We start from the raw sequence: 19,222 nt of genomic DNA on the forward strand, positions 1-19,222 counted from the left end.
TTAGAAGGAGAGAACATTTAGGTGAGGAAAAAATCATCTTAGTTTCAAAAATACCCAGTTTGTAGTTTGGGGAATCAAAATAGTTGCCCCATAGGTAAGTGAGGATGTGGAGTTTAGAGTGCAGAATACTGGCCAGAATTAGATATAATAATGTAAGTCAACTTTGTAGAGATACTAATTGAAACCATGAAAGTATGTAAAATTGCCCAGGGAGAAAAGGTAGAAAGAAAAGGTTAAGAGAATCTAGGATAGTTGTTTGGGAGCACATCCACTTTAAAGATTTTAGAGGAGCCAAGAAAATAGAAAAAGAAGGTAGAGGAAGGAGGAAAACCAGGAAAATAGAGTACCAAATATGTCAACATTGTCAAATGCTGTAGGTAAGCCAAGGATGGTAAAGACTGAAAAAAATCCAATGGATTTTGTTGAAGAATCATTGTTGACCTTTGAGGAGTTTCGATACATTGGTGTGGGAGCTGGAGTGAAATTATAAACATTTAAGCAGAAAGTGGATAGTGAAGAGGTAGAAACAGACTTTTCCCGGAAACTTATCAGTGAAAAGGAGAAAAAATGGGATTAGTAGGAAGAAGGATAGAAAGGTCAAAGGAAAGCCTTTTTTTTTTTAAAGGATTCAGGAGACCTGAACGTGTAACTGTACCTACTTGTTGGTAGATTGGAAAGGGCCAATGGAAAAGTAAAGAATGAAGGTGATAGAAAAGGGAATGGTTGCTTGCACAAAGTTCTGGAAAAAGTGTAGGAAGGAACAGGATCAAGGAAGGTGATGGAGGAATCAAGTTTTAATGAAGAATAGGGATAACAATTACTTTATGGCCAAAAGGAAGGAAAGAATGGTGATGATGCTGACAAGTTATGAGGAATAAAGGCTGGCACCTGACAAGAGTCGACACTGGATGACTTTAATCTTTTCTTTTTCTTAGTGGGACAATGAGGGTTAAGTGACTTGCCCAGGGTCACATAGCTGTCAAGTGTTTGAAGACGGTTCTCCTGAACCCAGGGCCAGTGCTTTATCCACTGCTCCACCTAGCTGCCCTGGCTTTAATCTTGTCAATGAAGTATAAAAAACCGTTACCCACGTTAAGTATAGAAGGTAGGAGTATAATTAGGAGTGAAAGAAAAAAGTTTGAAAAAGTCAATGAAAAGAGCCAGGGAAGGTGACTGAGGAAGAGCACAACTGTTGAACAGTAAGTAGTTAAGGTCAAGTATCACAAATCTGTAGTGGTTAAAATTCAGCTTAATTTTGTGATAACTTGGAAACATTAATGAGAAATCTTAGGGTTGGTGTTAGCTTTGTCAGGGATACTAACTTATAAAATATAAAATGTTAGGCAATGGGGTGAAGGCTCCCTAGAGACATAAATGAAGCCAAAGTAGAAGAGATGAACCGAGGAGTCCCGAGGTAGGTAAAGGACTAGAGGTCAACAAAAGCAAAGAGGAGGTTTAGTAACAAAGGAGGAGTGGCTTTTGGGTAATGAAGTTGGACCAAGAAGCAGGATTGCAAAGTTCTACATTTTGGAGGTGGTGCCATTCCAAAAGATGATCAAGTCTAAGGAGCCACCATAGCTAGTGTGCACCTTAAGTGAAACTGTATTAAACTGTATTAAGCTGAATTGCCATCATACATGATATTACAGTCCTCGGTGAGTATTGCGGAAAATGGGGGGTGAAGAAAAAGACCCTCTTCCTCAAACCCCAGATTTTCTCCTTTTAAACAATGTTCACAGCACCAAGGATGGAGAGGAGAAGAAATAAAGAGACAGGCAAACTTAGCTGGATGCTTCTAGGCTTAGAGCAGCAGGGACAAGCAAGGAGGGGGGTGGACGTCCTCCACGGAGAAGGGGAAGCCAGGTTTTGAGGTCATGGGAGGATGACGAGTAGGAGGCCACGGAACGAGGGAGGCTCACTAGTCCCCGGAACGCCGGAGGCCCGCGTCACTCGGTCTTCGGCTCGGCTCGGCGCCAAGTCCTCCCCCGCACAGCGTGGCCGTCCCTGGGAGTCCCTACTATACAGTTCGTTTGTCGGCCGGCAGGCGAGGCCTCGCCCGCTCCTTCTCCCTCCGCTCCCCCGCCTCCCGCTCCCGGGCTGCTCCGAGGGCATCGCTCGCCACGGGGAAGGAGTCCGTGGCCGGCCCGCAGTCCAGGAGAAGCCAGACCCCGCAGTGGGACCGCCGGGCTCTCGGGAGGGGGACCCAGACGGGGAATGGCAAGAGCTTCGGTACCTCTCCAACTCTTGCAGCTCCCACTCCGGCTCCGAGTCCGAATCCAGGTCGTGCTCCAAGTCCCCATGGCCGGAACCCAGGGTAGGACCGGTCCTGGGCGGCCCCGCCACACCGCGCACCACGAGCCGGGACCAGCCGGTAGCGGCGCGGAGCTTAGAGGCCGCTAAGTAGCCAGAGTTAGCAGCCATGACGCCCGCACGGTCAGGCGGAGGAGGAGGAGGAGGAGTGGTGGGAGAGGCACGACCTATGGGACGGCGGCGCCGACGGGACAGGAAGCGGAAGGGCTGGCTTAACGCCGAGCCCGCCTCCCTGTACGCTACCGGGAGTGCAGGAGGGATCCGAGACCTCTCGGGGCCTAAGACCAGTGGGAGTCGGTCGAGTCGTTCGCAGCCCCGCTTCGAGGGACAGGTGAGGGGGCTCAATCTCCGGGTCTAGGGTCCCCTATTTCAGCCCCTGAAACGCAAGGCGCCAGGGCGAGTCACAGGCGGGTAGGGAAACGCTATAAAACTTTAATAAAAAGACGGATACAATTGCAAAGACTCAGTCTCGGCCCCAGCCGCGGCTGTCCCCGAGCGGCCCCGTCGGTTAAGGGCGGCCGTGAGCAGGCGGCGCGCCCCTCCCCCGGCCCACGCGCGCGGGCCAGGCCCCACGTCACACGGCACCACGCCGACGTCCTCCCGAGCGCTGGCAGCCTCCCGCCGGGTCACCGGGCTCGGTTCGGCTCGGGGCCGAGGGCCCCCGGCTGTGTGTTGCTACCCGCTGGGCTCGGGTCCGAGGACGGAGCCAGGGAGTGGTCTCCTGCTCGCTCTCCGGCCCAGATGCTACCTCTGCTGGCTGATTTCCAAGGACCAGTAGGCTCATTCTTCCGGCCCTGGGCTCAGGTCCATCACCTGGGGGACAGAGGGGGCCTGAGCCTGGAGGCTCGCACCAGTGCCGCCCAGCCGCTTTCCTCGGGCCCTCCCGGACCCCGGGGCTTTGGGGATGCTCGGTTGCTCGTAACCTCGGCCTTTTCTCCCTCAGCGCTGTTATTCAGGGACTGTCGCCTGTCGGCTAAGCAGCCCCCCCCCCCCGGCCCTCTTACCTGTGGTGGCTGATGTTGAGGAGACCCAGTGCGTTGGGGTGCTGCAGAAGTGGGGCTGAGGCAGGACACAGCGTCAGCTCGCGGGTTGTGGCTCGGTGCCGGGACTCCGACATGGAGGGCAAGCTACAGCCAGCCCAGGAGTCACTTGCCTCTCTCTCGGGGTGCAGAAGGTAGCCCTGCCTTGGGGTTAGGGAGGGCGGCACTGATCCTGCCAGTGCCCGGTTCATGGCTTCCAGCCTTCTGTTTGTTTGGCCTTCTAAAATAAAAACACGCGGCCCTGAGCATCTGCTGGGGCCAGGTCGGTTTATCTGATCCAACCTTCCTTCCCCAGCCCTGGACCACCTACTGAAATTGAGAATATGGTGCCGCCCCCCCCCCCCCCAGCATTTAGAAGTGAATACCCCCATTTACAGCACCCGTATCTTTTCTAGTACCCACCATCCAAACTCTCCTGAATGCCAGGAGCAGGGTGTTGGTTCATATTTCCAAAATAATTTACTTTTTCCTTGTGATGAGTGAGAAGACTCCTTCCTCACCCCATGGTATTTTTCTAGCCTTGAATTTATACTCATTAAACCTTTGGCTTTTAAATTCACATTCCTGTAGCTGCATCTAGACCTTTTCGTCTCACTTCTAAAGTGGCAGTCTACTCTAGTTTCCAAGAAACTTTTCCTCAAGAACTCTTCCCACTGCTCAGTGCATACTTACAAACCAACTTCCCTAATACCTAAGGACTTCCCATTCCATGCTCTATGCATGTTCTTTGGAGTTTTAGCTGAGCAATGTGCATTTATTCCAGGGTGGTTAATGGAACATGACAGGGTGGGAGAGGCTAAATTTGTTGAGAAAAGATGACTACAACCCTGCAGAGTTAGGAAAATCAGACAGTCTTAGGTAAATGGAAAAGAGTGGCCAACCAGGCATTTGGGAAAGAGCTGCAAAGAGCCCGTTATTGAAAATTTCTCAAGTAAGATATTTAGGTACTTACGGCTATCATGCTTGCCTCGAGCACTGGAAAAATAACGTCTGCCTGACTTCTTCATTGTAAGTGAGCAGGAACCACTGCCTGTAGAAGAGGTACCTAACCAGTTGAGGTTCTTTGGCTGCAGCTGGCACTGGGAGGGGTGGGGGATGGTTGCTCTCATGTTTGACAGTGGACCCAGGATGTTGGGGATGAATGTGTGAGTTCGGACCGGTTGTATGAAGTTAGGGCCAAGTTCTGTGACGGACCCTTCTCTTAGAAGGGACAAAGGTACGAGATTCACAGACTGCACATCTCGGTTGCCAAGTCCATCCTGGTGAAATCTAGCCTAGAAGAAGAGCAATGCCTTACTATCTTTGTTGGGAGGAGGGACATTGGGGAGAAATGGGTGGCTAAAACTTTATTCTAGAAAAACCACTATCCAACCAATTTTTACTTTTGTCTTTGACAAAAGTAGCCTACTCAGGCAGGTTTTTCTTGCTTTTTACCTATACTCACTTCTCTTTAAATCACCCTAACAGAATCAAGATAAGGCATTTGTGTGTCCTTGGCAAAGACAAAATTATACTTTACTGCATTAGAAAACTGTGTTCCGGGGCAGCAAGGTAGTGCAGTGGATAGAGCACCGGCCCTGGAGTCAGGAGTACCTGACTTCAAATCTGGCCTCAGACACTTAACACTTACTAGCTGTGTGACCCTGGGCAAGTCACTTAACCCCAACTGCCTCAATAAAAAAAAAAAGAAAAGAAAATTGTGTTCCTCAAAGTATTTGAGCCTGTACTGTAAATCAGAAATTGTCAAACTTGCAGCTCCTTCCTGTGACCCTAACCAGATTAAAATGTAACTGGGAAATGTTTGACAAAATAAATATACAGTACAACACAAGATTATGTTAATTTGTGGTTTTCTAAGTTAATATATGTCCGAAGGGATCCATTTCTATTTGAGTTTGACACCAATGCTGTAAGTCATTCAACTTGACTAATAACAAAATATAACATGCCATGAAGAGCAGACTTTTCTGTCATTATAAACATATGTATTTATTTTAAAACAATGTTAAATATATCCTTTGTTGTATTTCCCTAACCCTGGCCCAAAGACATACTGCATTTTAGATGGATGCCTACTTTGTTTAGTAGTTCTGGAAAAAGAGCCATTCAGAAGCCACAGGGGACTTAAGTATTAAAGGCTTTGGCTTTGATTTCAATGTGGCTGGAGTATTTGGAGCAATACCCCGTACCTCTTGGTATCCTGACAAGCTAGCTCATGAGCCATGACACCACATACTGGTTGCTAGGAGCTGCTTCCTGACTGTATCTGGGTGTCAAAGAGCACACGATTTTAGAATCAGATGCAGTCAAGGAGTCCCTCCCCCCTCCCCCCCCCAGAGCATATACTGTTTCACCAACTTTCACTGTTGGCTTTATGTAACATCTGTGTCAGGCACCATTCTGTACGTGGCATCTAGCATTATCCTCTGACACATTTGACAGCTCCTTTTCCCCATGCTATATAAGACTGTGAAAGGGCTCTCACCCGATTTGTAGGGAATTTGTTCTGGGATCGTTGAGTGGGGTGTAGCATACGCGTAAGCTGATCTACAATACCCAGACTACGAATAAGATTCTCCCTTTGGAGAAGGGACTTCATCCGCTCCAGCTCCTCCTCTTCGACAATTTCTTGAGGCTGCATGGTGTCCACCTGCACTGCTGGCAGCTACAGAAAACACAAATAATAAATGGAAGGCCCTAATAGGACTGTCAGCAAAAGACGTTAGATGCCAAATGCATGGTTATTTCCCTATATTCTTCCTACAATAATGCTCTTTATTCTTCTCCCCCCATTGTTTGGCTTACCAGTCAACTTGTCTGTTTTCTCTACTAAGTTCCAAATAACCATGCTACTCATATAACCCTAAATTTCCCCTTAATGACAGGAAGATTTATGTAAGGTTTATCATTTGGGATTCAAATATTCTTCTTTCATTGATTTCTTATGCCTGACAAAATCTCTTCTTTAGAAGGTCAGGTCCAATTTACTGATTAAATTAGAAGTTTAAATTTTATTTTATATGGGACAACATACATTCCCTCTAGACTATCCCACAATTTTCCTGATTTCACTAATGAAAAGAGAGCCTGGTGTGGAAAGAACAGGCCAAGAGAAGGCCTGAGAATGGGTTCTTATCCTATTCTCTGCTAGTGATTTGTCATGATATTTGAGCAAATCATTTAACCTTTCTAGGTCCTCAGTTTCCTTATCTGTAAAATGAGGAATTTTGACTTTATGACTTCTGAAGCCCTTTCCAGCTCTCAGAATAACTGAATTTAGTTTAAGCCAATGACACCTGCTTTTCTTGGTTCCTGGACCTTATGTAATTCAAACGAGTGGGCAGGCCCTTGGGCCCTACCCTGGACCTGTTCTTCTCTCCTGCTGATTCGCCCTGGTTGACATCCTTATTTTCTTTCCTCTTCTTGTTGTTGCCTGTGGCTTCAAGCTGTTCCTGCTTCAGGCGGATCTCCTCCAGTTGCTGCCTGGCAGGACAAAGCAGTCTCAGGTACTAGAGTAATATAGGGGGTAGGAGGAATATGTGTATAGAGATTCTAAACTGGGATTTCCAAAATGGGTAAAAGAACACAATTTGGATCCTGACTTGAATGAGGAATTAGAACTTGAAAGAAGGAACACCTCCATTCTTCCCCCTTTCCTTAAGTCTCTGGCTTCCTCACATACCAATGGGCAAAGGACTTAAGTCCCCAAGACCGAATGTCTTTCCCTCATACTAGTGTGATTATGGGAAGCACAACCAAGTCCTTAGTCAAGTCAACAAGCATTTAATAAAGTATATACTATTCCAAATATTGTGCTAAGCTCTGAGGATTAAAAAAAAAAAAGGCAAAAAACCTGTTCTCAAGGATCTCACATTCATATGGGAGAAAAAACATATAAACTGCTGTGAGCTACATGGTTGAAAAATGGGAGATAATCTCAGGGGGCGGGGAAAGCTCTAGGGCTGGGGGTAGAGAAAGGAATTAGTAATGAACCCTCTTGAAGAAAGCTGGTTTTGAGTTGAATCTTGAGGGAAGCCAGGAGATGGAGACAGGAATGGAGAACCTTCTAGGCACGAGGGACAGCCAGTAAAAAGGCACTGAGTCAGAGGATGTCATGTTGTATGTAAGGAATAGCAAGAAGTACATGGAGGAGAGTAAAGCACAAGAAGCCTGGAAAGGGAAGAAGTCAGGCCTGTGAGTGGTTTTAAAAGCCAAGCAGAGAACTTTACACTGTATTCTGATGTTTATAGGGAACCACTAAAGTTTACTGAATAGAAGGATGCTGAGACTCGTGCTTTAAGATCACTTTGGCAGCTAAGTGGGGTATGATTGGGGCATGAAGAAACTGGAGTCAAGGAGATCAGCCAGAAAGCTACTAGTCATCCAGGGTAAGGTGATGAAGGCCTGCTCACACCAGGGTTGTTGCTATGTCAGAGAGGAGGAAATAGGGAAATATGACACATTACAAAGGTAGGATCGACAGTATAGAATATGTGAGAATGATGAGTTGAAGATGACATCATGATGACAAGCCTGGGGAAGAGGGGAGAATTTTGGGAGAAAGATAATCATTTCTGTTTTGGACATGTTGAGTTTGATATGCCTATAAGACATCCAGTTTGAGAAGTCTAAAAGGCAATTGGAGAGGCAAAACTGGATGTCAGGAGAGAATTTAGGACTGGATAAGAGATTAGAGAATGATTTACAAAGGGATGATAATTGAATTCATGGGATTTGATGAGATCACCAAACAAAAGAATATATTTTGTTCAGTCATTTCAATTATGTCCAATTCATGACCCCATCTGGCGTTTTCTTGGCAAAGATACTGGAGTGGTTTACCACTATAAGATCCAGTTCATTTTACAGATGAGAAACTAAGGCAGACAGGGTTAAATGACTTGCCCAGGGTCACATAGCTAGTAAGTGAGTGAGGCTAGATTTGAATTCAGGAAGACAGAGCCTTGAGGGACAAAGAGTTAGATGACATGACCTGAATAAAGATCTAGTAGAAGAGACTGAGAAGGAATAGTCAGGCAGACAGGAGGAGAGCAAGAAGAGAGCATCAAGGAGAAGGTGATGGGACAGTATTCAAAGGCTGCAGAGGCATCAAGAAGGGTGAATGTGAGCCAAGATGGTGGAGGAGAGGCTGTGACTTCCACGAGCTCCAGATAAACCCGTCCATTCACGCCCAAATAATGTGGTAAAAAAACAAAACCCAGAACAGCCTACAGCACATAAGAACAGAGTGAGACTATTTCTTTTCTTTTCTTTTTTTTTTTTTTTGTGAGGCAATTGGGGTTAATTAAGTGACTCGCCCAGGGTCACTTAGCTAGGGAGTGTTAAGTGTCTGAGGTCAGATTTGAACTCAGGTCCTCCTAAATCCAGGGCCGGTGCTCCATCCACTGCACCACCTAGCTGCCCTGAGTGAGACTATTTCTCTGCAAAAGAGGGCAATTTCGATCACCTACTGATCAGGCTGAACAGCTCAGCTCGAAGTCCAGACCCAGCCAGGGACAGTGCTTCTAGTGCATGTCAGAATCTTCAGCACCAGCAGCTTCTGAGGCTCTGATCACATACTGGTGAGTGGGTTCGGCGGTAGGCTGGGGTGAAGTGGAGGCAGTATCTGCTGGAGTTGGGGCAAATCACCCTGGGTCTGAACCAGTGGGCTGAATCGAGTGGTGGTGGCCTAGTAGTGGGGAAGGGGCAAAAGCATGCCAAGCTTCTGACCATAGAGAATCAGAGTTCAATCAGACTTCTGTTTCCAGGTCAAAGAGAAAGCAGCCGTGGGGGCAGCTAGATGGTGCAGTGGATAAAGTGCCGGCCCTGGATTCAGGAGGACCTGAGTTCAAATCTGGCCTCAGACACTTGATGCATACTAGCTGTGTGACCTTGGGCAAGTCACTTAACCCCAACGGCCTCACCAGAAAATAAAAAGAGAAAGCAGCCGTGATTACTCATAGGCCAGGCACGCTGAGAAGAAGCCCAATCACCCCCTGGGCCGCGCTTGTAGCACCAAAAAATGTGTCCTGGAAGCAGTGCTACATTTTAAGAAGGAGCTAAACACCAAGAAATAGTAAGCCAGGATGAGTACGCAGAGAAAGCAGCAGACCATAGAAAACTTCTTTGGGGAAAAGGTAGACCACAATACAAGCTCAGAAGAAAAAAATAATAACAGGGTCTAAGCTCCAACATCCAAAGCTTCCAAGAAAAATATGAACTGGTCTCAGGCCATGGAAGCTCTCAAAAGGGACTTTGAAGAGAAAGTAGGAGAGAGAGAAAGATGTAGAGAAAGAGAGGAAAGAATGGAAAGAGAAACGAGAGCAATGCAGGAGAGTCATGAGAAAAAAGTCAACAGTTTGGGGCAGCTAGGTGGCGTAGTGGATAGAGCACCTGCTCTGGAGTCAGGAGTACCTGAGTTCAAATCCGGCCTCAGACACTTAACACTTACTAGCTGTGTGACCTTGGGCAAGTCACTTAACCCCAATTGCCTCACTAAAAAAAAAAAAGGCATGCTAAAAAGTCAACAGTTTGAAAAGCCAAATGGAAAAGGAGATTAAAAAAACTGTCTGATGAAAAATAATTGCCTAAGAATTAGGATTGAAAAGATGGAAGCTAGTGACCTTATGAGAAACCAAGACACAGTAAAGCAAATCCAATTGAATGAAAAAATAGAGAGGGCAATGTGAAATATCTCCTTGGAAAAAACAGCTGACCTGGAAAATAAATCTAGGAGAGATATTTGAAAATCATTGGACTACCTGAAAACCATGACCAAAACAAGAGCTTAGACACCATCCTCCAAGAGATTGTGAGGGAAAAATTGCCCTGATATTCTAGAAGCAGAAGCTAAAATAGAAATTGAAAGAATCCACCGATCACCTCCTGAAAGAGATCCCAAAAGGAAACCTCCAGGAATATTATAGCCAAATTCCAGAACTCCCAGGTCAAGGAGAAAATATTGCAAGCAGCTAGAAAAACGGAATTCAAATACCGTGGAGCTCCAATAAGGATAAAGATCTGGCAGCTTCTACATTAAAGGACCAGAGGGTATGGAATGTGATATTCCAGAGGGCAAAGGAACTGGGACTACAGGCCAAAAATCACGTACCCAGCAAAACTAAGCATAATCTTTCAGAGGCAAAAATGGAATTTCAATGAGAAAGAGGACTTGCAGGCATTTGCTATGAAAAGACCTGAACTGAAAAAGAAAATTTGACTTTCAAATACAAGACCCTAGAGAAGCATAAAAAGGTAAACAAGAAAAAGACTTCACGAGGAATATTAAACAATTCAAACAGTTTATATTTCTATATGGGAAGATAATACTTCGAACTCATAAGAACTATCTCAGCAAGGAATTCAGAGAGGACCCAGGTTTGAACTGAATATGAAGGGATATCTGTAAAGCATTTATGTTTTGTTCTTTGTGGGGCAGAAAGGGTGGGGTGTCTTATGTCTGGGGCCGGATTTGGGCTTGGGGCCTCCTGGGTCCAGGGCTGGTTCATTGCCCACTGTGCCACCTAACTAACTCACGATGACATCTTTAAAATAGGGTTGAGGTGTAGGAGGAATAGACTGGGGGAGGAGGAAGAGGAGAGATGGTCTGGGGAGAGGCAGTTCACATGAAGGAAACAAGAAAAAAGCTTATGGAGGGGAGGGGAAGAAGGGGAAGGAATTGGGGAGTGAGTGAACCTTAATATCATCAGAATTGACTCAAAGAAGGGCTAACATACATACTCAAGTAAGTATAGTAATATATTACTATATTAGGAAGGAGATAAGGGGGTGAGGGGAGAGGGGAAGAAGGGAAGGTCAGATTTGGGGAGAGAGCAGTAAAAAGCAAAACACTTTCGAGGAAGGTGAAGATGTTCTGCATTACTGCACAAGTACGACATATTGAATTGCTTGATTTCATAGGGAGAGTTGAGGAAGGAGGGAGGGAGGAAGAAAATTTAGAACACAGAATCAGCTCAAAGACCTTAATCTCATCAGAGTAGGCTCATGGAGGGAATAACATTCACACCCAATTGGGAGGAATAATCTATTTAACCCTACAGGAAAGTAGGAGGGGAAGAGAATAAGGAAGGAAGGGTGAAAAAAAGGGAGTGCAGAGCAGGGGAGGGGACAGTTAGAAGTAAAACACTTTTGAGGAGGAATAGGTTAAAAGAAGATAGAAAATAGAGTAAATATCATGGGAAGGGAATAGGATGGAGGGAAATAGTTATGATGATTGATTATAATGGCAAAACATATGGTACCTATCTTGCTGGGCTATTATGAAGAAAATTCTCTTGTCAAGTTTAAGGTACTATATACAGGTTATGATGAAAAGGATACTATCAGAAAAACCTGGAAAGACCTACATGAACTGAAGCAGAGTGAAATGTACTGTATACAAAATAACAGCAATAGTATAAGATGATCTGCTGGGAAGCATGTGGTTATTTTCAGCAAGGCAATAATCCAATATAACCCTGAAGGACTTATGAAAATGGCAACCCATCTACAGAGAAAGAACTGATAGTATTTGAAAACAGATGGAAACACATTTTTTTTCCATTTTTTTTTCTCCTCTTTGACAATTCCTCAATCTCAAGTTTTGTGTTTTTTGACTGTTTTCTCTCAAAACCTAGCTAATGTGGGAATGTTTTCCATGACTACTCATGTATAACTTATTTTGAAATGCTTGAATTCTAGTCGGTGGGGGGTGGGAATGGAGGAGGAAGAGAAGTTGGAACACAAAGTTTTTTTAAAAATTGATGCTAAAATCTGTTTTTATATATATTTTGAAAAATAAAATTCTATTCAATTTTTAAAAAAGGGGTGAAGCTGAAAAAAGGCCATCCGATTTTTTTCTTTTAAATAAACATTTTAAAGTTTTGAGTTCCAAATTTTAATCCCTCCTCCCCTTCTCCTCTCCCCTTCTTGAAGCAGTAAGCAATCAGATAGAGGTTATACATGTACAATTATGTAAAACATTACAATATTAGTCATTTTGTATAAGAAAACTTGAATAAAAGAAAATTCTAGAAAGTGAAAAACAGCATGCTTCAGTCTGTGTTCAATCAGTATCAGTTCGTTCTTTGGAGGCAGATAGTATGCTTCATCATTAGTCCTTTGGAATTGTCTGGGATAACTGTATTGCTGAAAATAGTTAAGTCATTTACAGTTCTTTATCAGACAATATTGCTGTCACTGTGTACAAGGTTCTCCTGGTTTTGCTTACTTCACTATGCATTAGTTCATACAAGTTTTTTCAGGCCTTTGTGAAATCATCCTGCTTGTCATTTCTTATAGCACAATAATATTCCATCACCATTGTATACCACAGCTTGTTTAGCCATTCTTCAATAGGTGGGCATTCCTTTGATTTCCAATTCTTAGCCACTACAAAAAAGCTGCTAGAAATGTTTTTTTTACAAATAGGTCTTTTTCTTTTTGGAGGAATGTTTTAGGGATATAAACCTAGCAGTGGTATTGCTGGATCAAAGGTTATGCACATTTTGATAGCTCTTTGGGCATAGTTCCAAATTGCTCTCCAGAATAGGCCATTAGATTTGACAAACGAGATCATTAACTTTAGAGAAAATAATTTCATTTGAATGATGAAGTTGGAAGGCAGACTTCAGAGAATTTGGAAAAGAGTGAATAGAAGAGGAATGGCAGTATAACTGGGGAGGGGGAAGGATGAAACAAATGCAGAGGGTTTTGTTTTTTGTTTTTGCGGAGCAATGGGGGTTAAGTGGCTTGCCAGGGTCACACAGCTAGTAAGTGTCAAGTGTCTGAGGCCAGATTTGAACTCAGGTACTCCTGAATCCAGGGCCGGTGCTTTATCCACTGCGCCACTAGCCACCCCAACAGAGGGGTTTTTTTAAAGAATGGAGGGAGACATGGGTATGTTTGTAGGCAGTTGGGAAACATTCAGGAGGCAGGGAGAGACTGAAGATTAGTGAGAATGGAGATGAATGAGGGGGTAATCTGGAAAAGATGGGATGGGTTGGGATCAAGGGTGCATGTAAAGGGATTTACTTGAGCAAGGAGAAGGGGCACATCCACATATGAGATGGGGTAAGTAGGAACCCATTTAAGTGATGGAAGATGAGGGTAGAAGCAGGATCTTTTAGCATATAGTCTCAAAAGCTTTTCAAGTAAATATGAAACAATTTTGAGGAGAAAGGTGAAGGAGAGGATGTAGCTGACATATTGTGAGGAGGGATGAAAAGAGTTTTGAAAAGCTATTGAGGTGAATGGTATGATAAACTATGGATTGAATGAACCTCAAAAGTAGCAGGGGCTGCTGAATGATTGTGATAGAGGAAGATTAGAAGTGGCAACAAGGAGAGCAAGAAGTATTCCTACTCCCCAGGCATGACCAGATTTTGGGGGGTTGGAGGACTAGAGAGGGAAGGTACAACTAGTATTGGAAAGGTGACCAGGGATGCTGTGTCATCATCAGGAGGGAACCAGGTCTCAGTGAGTACCAGAAGATGGAAGGCATGGGAATAGAAAAAGTTTAAGATGAAAGCAAGCTTATTAAATTGGGCAATGTACCTGGCACATTCTTCCCTTGCTTTGGAGGCAGCAGTCTCCTGGAAAAGGGAGCCGTTGTGCTTGAAGAAGGGTGCATACTTTTCAGTGTCTGGCCCAGGGTAGATACGCCGGTAGCCACCCAGGTGGGAGTTCTCATATCTCTCCTGGTCCAGCATTGCTGCATTTGATGACTCCATTTGTTCTCGCCTGTGGGAATCATGCTTAGTTTAGGGAAGATGGGCATGGGTGTGTTCCTGTGGCTTTCATTCAGGCTGCAAATCTGAAAAGCATGTCTGCCCCACCCCTTCCTACCTGCCAGTGTGAAACATTAGTCCAGAACCACCTCAGGGATAACTTAAATCAACCAAAGCCATGTGTCTCCTAACAGGAAAGCCCCGTGTGGTCCAACCCTGGTTGTGAGATTATAAATTCATCCATAGCTTGGTGCTGCTGAACTTACTAATTGTGGTAGTGCCAATCTACATAGCTTTCAACAAGGTTTTGTTTTTTGTTTTTCCATTCCAGGGAGCATATTAGAGTAGGGCTTCTTAAACTTTTCCCCCTAGCAACCCCTTCTCACCTGAGAAACATTTACGCGACCCCAGATATATAGGTATATAAAACAGGTATTGTGAGATTAAAATTGGATATTAGATCATAAATCTCCCCTACTTAACCTTTCCCTTAATTTATCTCCCAGACTAGTAATGGAAGAAGCTTCTGGTTTTCTAGTTAGAGCTTTCATTGTATGGTAGTCACAAGGTGATGTTGATTAGAAGGATAGGAAAGTAGAAATACAATACAAATCGTCTTAAGTCTAGGCTTAGTCTATATTCCGTATAAAACTCACCAAAACCCAAGGCCACCTTTGGGGAGAGAGACCGAGTCAAGCAGGTGCTGTTAACTGAGAGCCGGGCCGAGTCAAACTCCAGTCCGCGTCTGTCTGTGCAGCGCAGCCAGGAGACCAGCGGAGCAGGAAAAAGGCCCCACTTCCGTTCTCTCCTTGCCTTTTAAGCTCGCACCCCGGAAGTCGAGTGCTCAGCAGGCAATCTGGCATGCGTCGCAGGCAGACTGGCGTGCGTAGCTCATGCTGTTGGTCTCCTCCCCCAAAGGGTGGTCCTAAAAAAAAACTGGCGTCTCTCCATTATCTAAACGACCGTTAAAACTTTTTACCACATTCCCCCCTTTTGTTCCTCAAGAAACAAAATATTTCCTTGATGGAACAGTAAAAAGAATATAATAACTATTGCTAACTAATAACATGTGAACAACAATATAGAAAAGGAAGAGAGGAAAGTTTTGTCCAGAGGGGCGATTTTTTTGTCCTCATGAACCGACGCTTTGACGTTAGTCTTGCGAAGGGAGAGAAATTCTATTCAGTGACGCGACCCACAGTTTAAGAAGCTTTGTACTAGAGGAAACATACTCTGCTGCTTTTGTTTCAGGACAGCAGCGTCATTCATGGCTTCATTTTCTTTCTTTTTTGTTTTTATTTTTTGCAGGGAAGTGAGGGTTAAGTGACTTGCCCAGGGCCGCACAGCTAGTAAGTGTCAAGTGTGTGAGGCTGGATTTGAACTCAGGTGAATCTAGGACCAGTGCTTTATCCACTGTGCACCACCTAGCTGCCCCAATGGCTTCATTTTCTATGTTAACAATCTTTATCATCAGAATTAAGTACTGTGCCAGAGGGTAGAAAAGAAGTAAACCAGACCCAGTCCCTGCCTGCTGGTAGCTTTCATTCTTAGACAGAAAACAATGGGGAGGTCAAATCTGTGATTTAACATAAGTAAATCTATACATAAAACATCAGAATACCGGGATTCCCGTGGTTGCTGATGACACTGGAAAAGCCTCTCCTTAACTCTCCGCTTATCCTCTTCTAGTACCTTCTTCTTGTCACAGCCTCGTAGGTTGATAAGGTTCATGGCATCACCAAGAAGTGCATCCTTCACTTCCCGGTCAAGGCATGAGTCTGTGGTGAAGCTCGGAGAGTGATTTACCTATCAGGAAGAGTCATTATCCACCCCCTGCCTAAGTCCCCCAAGAGTGCTAGGGATCATTTATAGGTGACAAGCTAGGGATAGCGGAAAGGTCATTACAGATATATCCCTTTCATTCAGTGGCTAAAGATGAACAGACCAGACGTGTGGTTTTAATTAGCAACAACCTGGTCCATGTAAATTTCACAAATTAGTAAGGGCAAGGCAAAGAGACTGTGACTACTACAGTAAGGCTCCTATTATAAGCCATTCAGGATTCCAAATCTGTCTTCACATGGTGGGCAAGAGGGGCATTTGCATGGGGTTAGGGCCCAGTAAGTTTTGACTCTACACACAGCCTATGATAGCTTGTCAACATAGACAGACACACACACACACAGACAGGTAGGTAAGTATATATGTATGTATGTATATGTATATGTATATAAATGTACCCATTTATCTTGCACTACTGCTTCCTTCACTTCCTTCTCAACCACTTAACTCCATGCCTATATCTTGGACCAGGAGCTCACTGCTTTATAGGGGACAGAGCTATCAGTTTGACTGTTCCCTTGGTCTTGGTTTTCCAACATCCTTGGAACTGTCCTCACCTCTAGCAGCCAGGGCTTCAGCTTGTGGTCCAGTAAGATATCAAAGCCAAGGATCTCAAAGCAGGCACAAGTACCACTACCCAAATATTGTGGAAAGCAGGTTCGATAGTTGTGTCGAAGGACGGAATGAGCGGAGATTATGGTCTTGATGATGATGTCCTCGATGTCCCCCCACAGTTCTCTTGGCTCGTAGCTGTGGTCCCTCAGCCAGGTATTGAGTGTTGACAGCTTCCTATGAGGTCCAGTACTCAGAGGACTCAGGAAACTCTCTAACACTAAGCCCATACCCTTCTGGTTTCAAAGGAAATTATTTTTAAGAGTGAGGACTGGAATCAGGGTATAATTTCTGAGTTGGATACAAGGACAGTTTTCATGGGCCATACCCGGGGAAAGGATCCAGAGAGGCTGAGACAGGAAAGACTTTTCCTGAGTGTTCCAGAGGAACTAACCTCCAAAGAAGACACTCATATGCTTGGGCTACTGAGATTTTTGCTGGGGTGGGGGTGGGAGAATAATGGAAGTTGAGGGAGATAAAAGGGGAAGTACCTCTTGCTGCCTATAGTCTCATCTCGGACAAAATTCTCATTGTGTTTGTTGATGGCATAGTTGGTCAGGTGCATGCAGACATCATCCTGTGAATGAACCAGATCCATATTCTCAGACCGTCACAAGGAGGTATATTCCTAACCCCATCCTGCACTCCTTCATTCCACCCCTCCCTAGGGATTTTTGCCTAGGACCCTTATTCATATCCCATGGGTTTCCAGATGACTTTAAAAATTCATGAAAGGACCCCTGCCCTTAGGTTCTGTGGTTCCCCTTCCTCAAGTGCTTTCCACTGAGAAGAAAGGAAGTATGGACAAGAGCATGGCATTAAATTCTGCTCAACTTCTCTTCAATGGTTCTATCTTACCCATAACCATTACTACTCTCAGCTATGACATTTCCCAATACTACTCTCAGGAAAAGTTGTGAAGTCAAATTATGATTATCTTCCTCTGGCATCCTTTCTTATAAACAGGAAGAAATTACAAGTTATTTTTTCCAAGTTTCTCTAACAGTGTTGCTGTAAGAATTTGTTGACAAGGGGAGGGGAAAACACTGGAGCAGTAACATATGCAAACTTCTATTTTGGGGCTGCCTTTTAGGGCCTCCTACCAGATTGCTGATGCTGGGTTCCATGTAGGGCATGGTAGCAAAGCGGGCTAAGCCTTCTTCATACATGAAGACACGCAGTGGGTCACAGGAGGTGATCAGGACATAGATTCTCATATCGAACTTGAAGCCATCAATGAGGAAGGGCTGAGAGAGAGTGATCCCCATGAGGGAAGCAAGCAGTAGGAACTAAAACTGAGGAGAGTGAGAGGGCAAAAGGGTGCTGAAACCAGTCCCCTCCCACATGATTCTAGAAGATGCAATCAGATTCTGTTTCTTGTCAAGAAAAAAGTTGGGGGCAGCTAGGTGGTGCAGTGGATAGAGCACCAGCCCTGAAGTCAGTAGTACCTGAGTTCAAATCCGGCCTCAGACACTTGACACTTACTAGCTTTGTGACCCTGGGCAAGTCACTTAACCCCAATTGCCTCGCTAAAAAAAAAAAGAAAAGAAAAAAGTGGTACCAGTCAATGGCTAATGAGAGGTCAGTGGTCTAGATTCTAAATCAGACTCACCTTGGATATGTACTGCTGACAGATCATATGCTCTCCTGGTTTGATCTCCCGAGGATTTCGGGTGATGAAGATGCCACGTCCCTGGCAACCACTGTCTGGCTTACAGATATAAGTACGGGTTTTCCGTTGACGTCCATGGTTCTGAAAATCCCCATAGCTGTTTGGCACAGTGGTAGTGATCAGAAAGCTTCTAGGTATCCTGGTCACTGCTCACCCATAGGATCCTCTGAGTCATTTCCTATTATTCACTGTGTTTTTCATGCTTGTACCATTAACTCTTGGAACACCCATTCTCACGACAGTTTTTCTTTGGCTAGCTGAATTTTTATCCCTGTGTGCCATTCTAAAGGGATGAGTATGAAAGAGGCACAGAGAACTATATTCTGCCATCAGTCTACCTCAACATTAGGCCAAATTTTACTTACTCTGCAGGGAGGCACCAGGTCCGGGGGAAGATGTTGTACTCGGAAGGATAGAGCTTGTGCATGCGGTTGAGATTTCGGGCTAGTAGATCTTTGCGACATATTTCTGTCATTCCTGGAAAGTGGTTGATTTTCTAAGAAGACAAAACCAGCCAGGTTTATCTAAACAAAATGGTGTTAGCTCCTTAGATTTAGACATTAGCAGAAGCAAGAAAGAAAAAGGAGAGGGGAGAGATAGAGCACATAGGGAAAGTAGCAGTGCCCCAAGAGAGGTATCTCTTTTAGAAACTGCAAAGAACCACTGTCCATGCTGCTCAGGACATATGACAAGGCTAAGGAATGTCAGGTGAAGGGGATCAGATCCATTATAATCCCTTTGCGTTTGTTATGCTAGTCCCTCTAGGCCTCTTCCAACATGCTGGTCCTAAAAGAGACTGGTTCTGTCAGTATAACTGGTATATGGTTAGAACACAAAGCAAGCAAGGATTCTCATGAATTCAAAAGGAAACAAATGAGGAAAAGAAAATAAATAACAACTACAGCTAAAGGGATTTTGTAAGACCACCAATCATCGGGAGAAAAATGACATTCAGGATGCCAGAAAGAATTCCAAGCATTGGGGATTGGGGTGGGGTGACGATTTAGGACATATAAGCA

General features: G+C 44.7%; 1 protein-coding gene across 1 annotated transcript in view; it reads right to left on the bottom strand.

The window, feature by feature from the left end:
- Positions 1–19,222, bottom strand: part of LOC122741177 (guanosine-3',5'-bis(diphosphate) 3'-pyrophosphohydrolase MESH1-like) — a 42,778-nt gene that overhangs the window by 18,199 nt on the left and 5,357 nt on the right. The window contains exons 5-15 of the mRNA XM_043984338.1: positions 18,569–18,699; positions 18,144–18,300; positions 17,635–17,778; positions 17,023–17,108; positions 16,477–16,708; positions 15,699–15,883; positions 13,905–14,090; positions 6,710–6,833; positions 5,836–6,015; positions 4,303–4,624; positions 3,315–3,570 (exon numbers count right to left, since the gene is read on the bottom strand). Coding sequence (XP_043840273.1) covers positions 3,315–3,570; positions 4,303–4,624; positions 5,836–6,015; positions 6,710–6,833; positions 13,905–14,090; positions 15,699–15,883; positions 16,477–16,708; positions 17,023–17,108; positions 17,635–17,778; positions 18,144–18,300; positions 18,569–18,699 — 2,003 coding nt within the window. The remainder of the gene's footprint in view (positions 1–3,314; positions 3,571–4,302; positions 4,625–5,835; positions 6,016–6,709; positions 6,834–13,904; positions 14,091–15,698; positions 15,884–16,476; positions 16,709–17,022; positions 17,109–17,634; positions 17,779–18,143; positions 18,301–18,568; positions 18,700–19,222) is intronic.

Source organism: Dromiciops gliroides, chromosome 2, assembly GCF_019393635.1.
Source record: "Dromiciops gliroides isolate mDroGli1 chromosome 2, mDroGli1.pri, whole genome shotgun sequence".
NCBI lineage: Eukaryota > Metazoa > Chordata > Mammalia > Microbiotheria > Microbiotheriidae > Dromiciops > Dromiciops gliroides.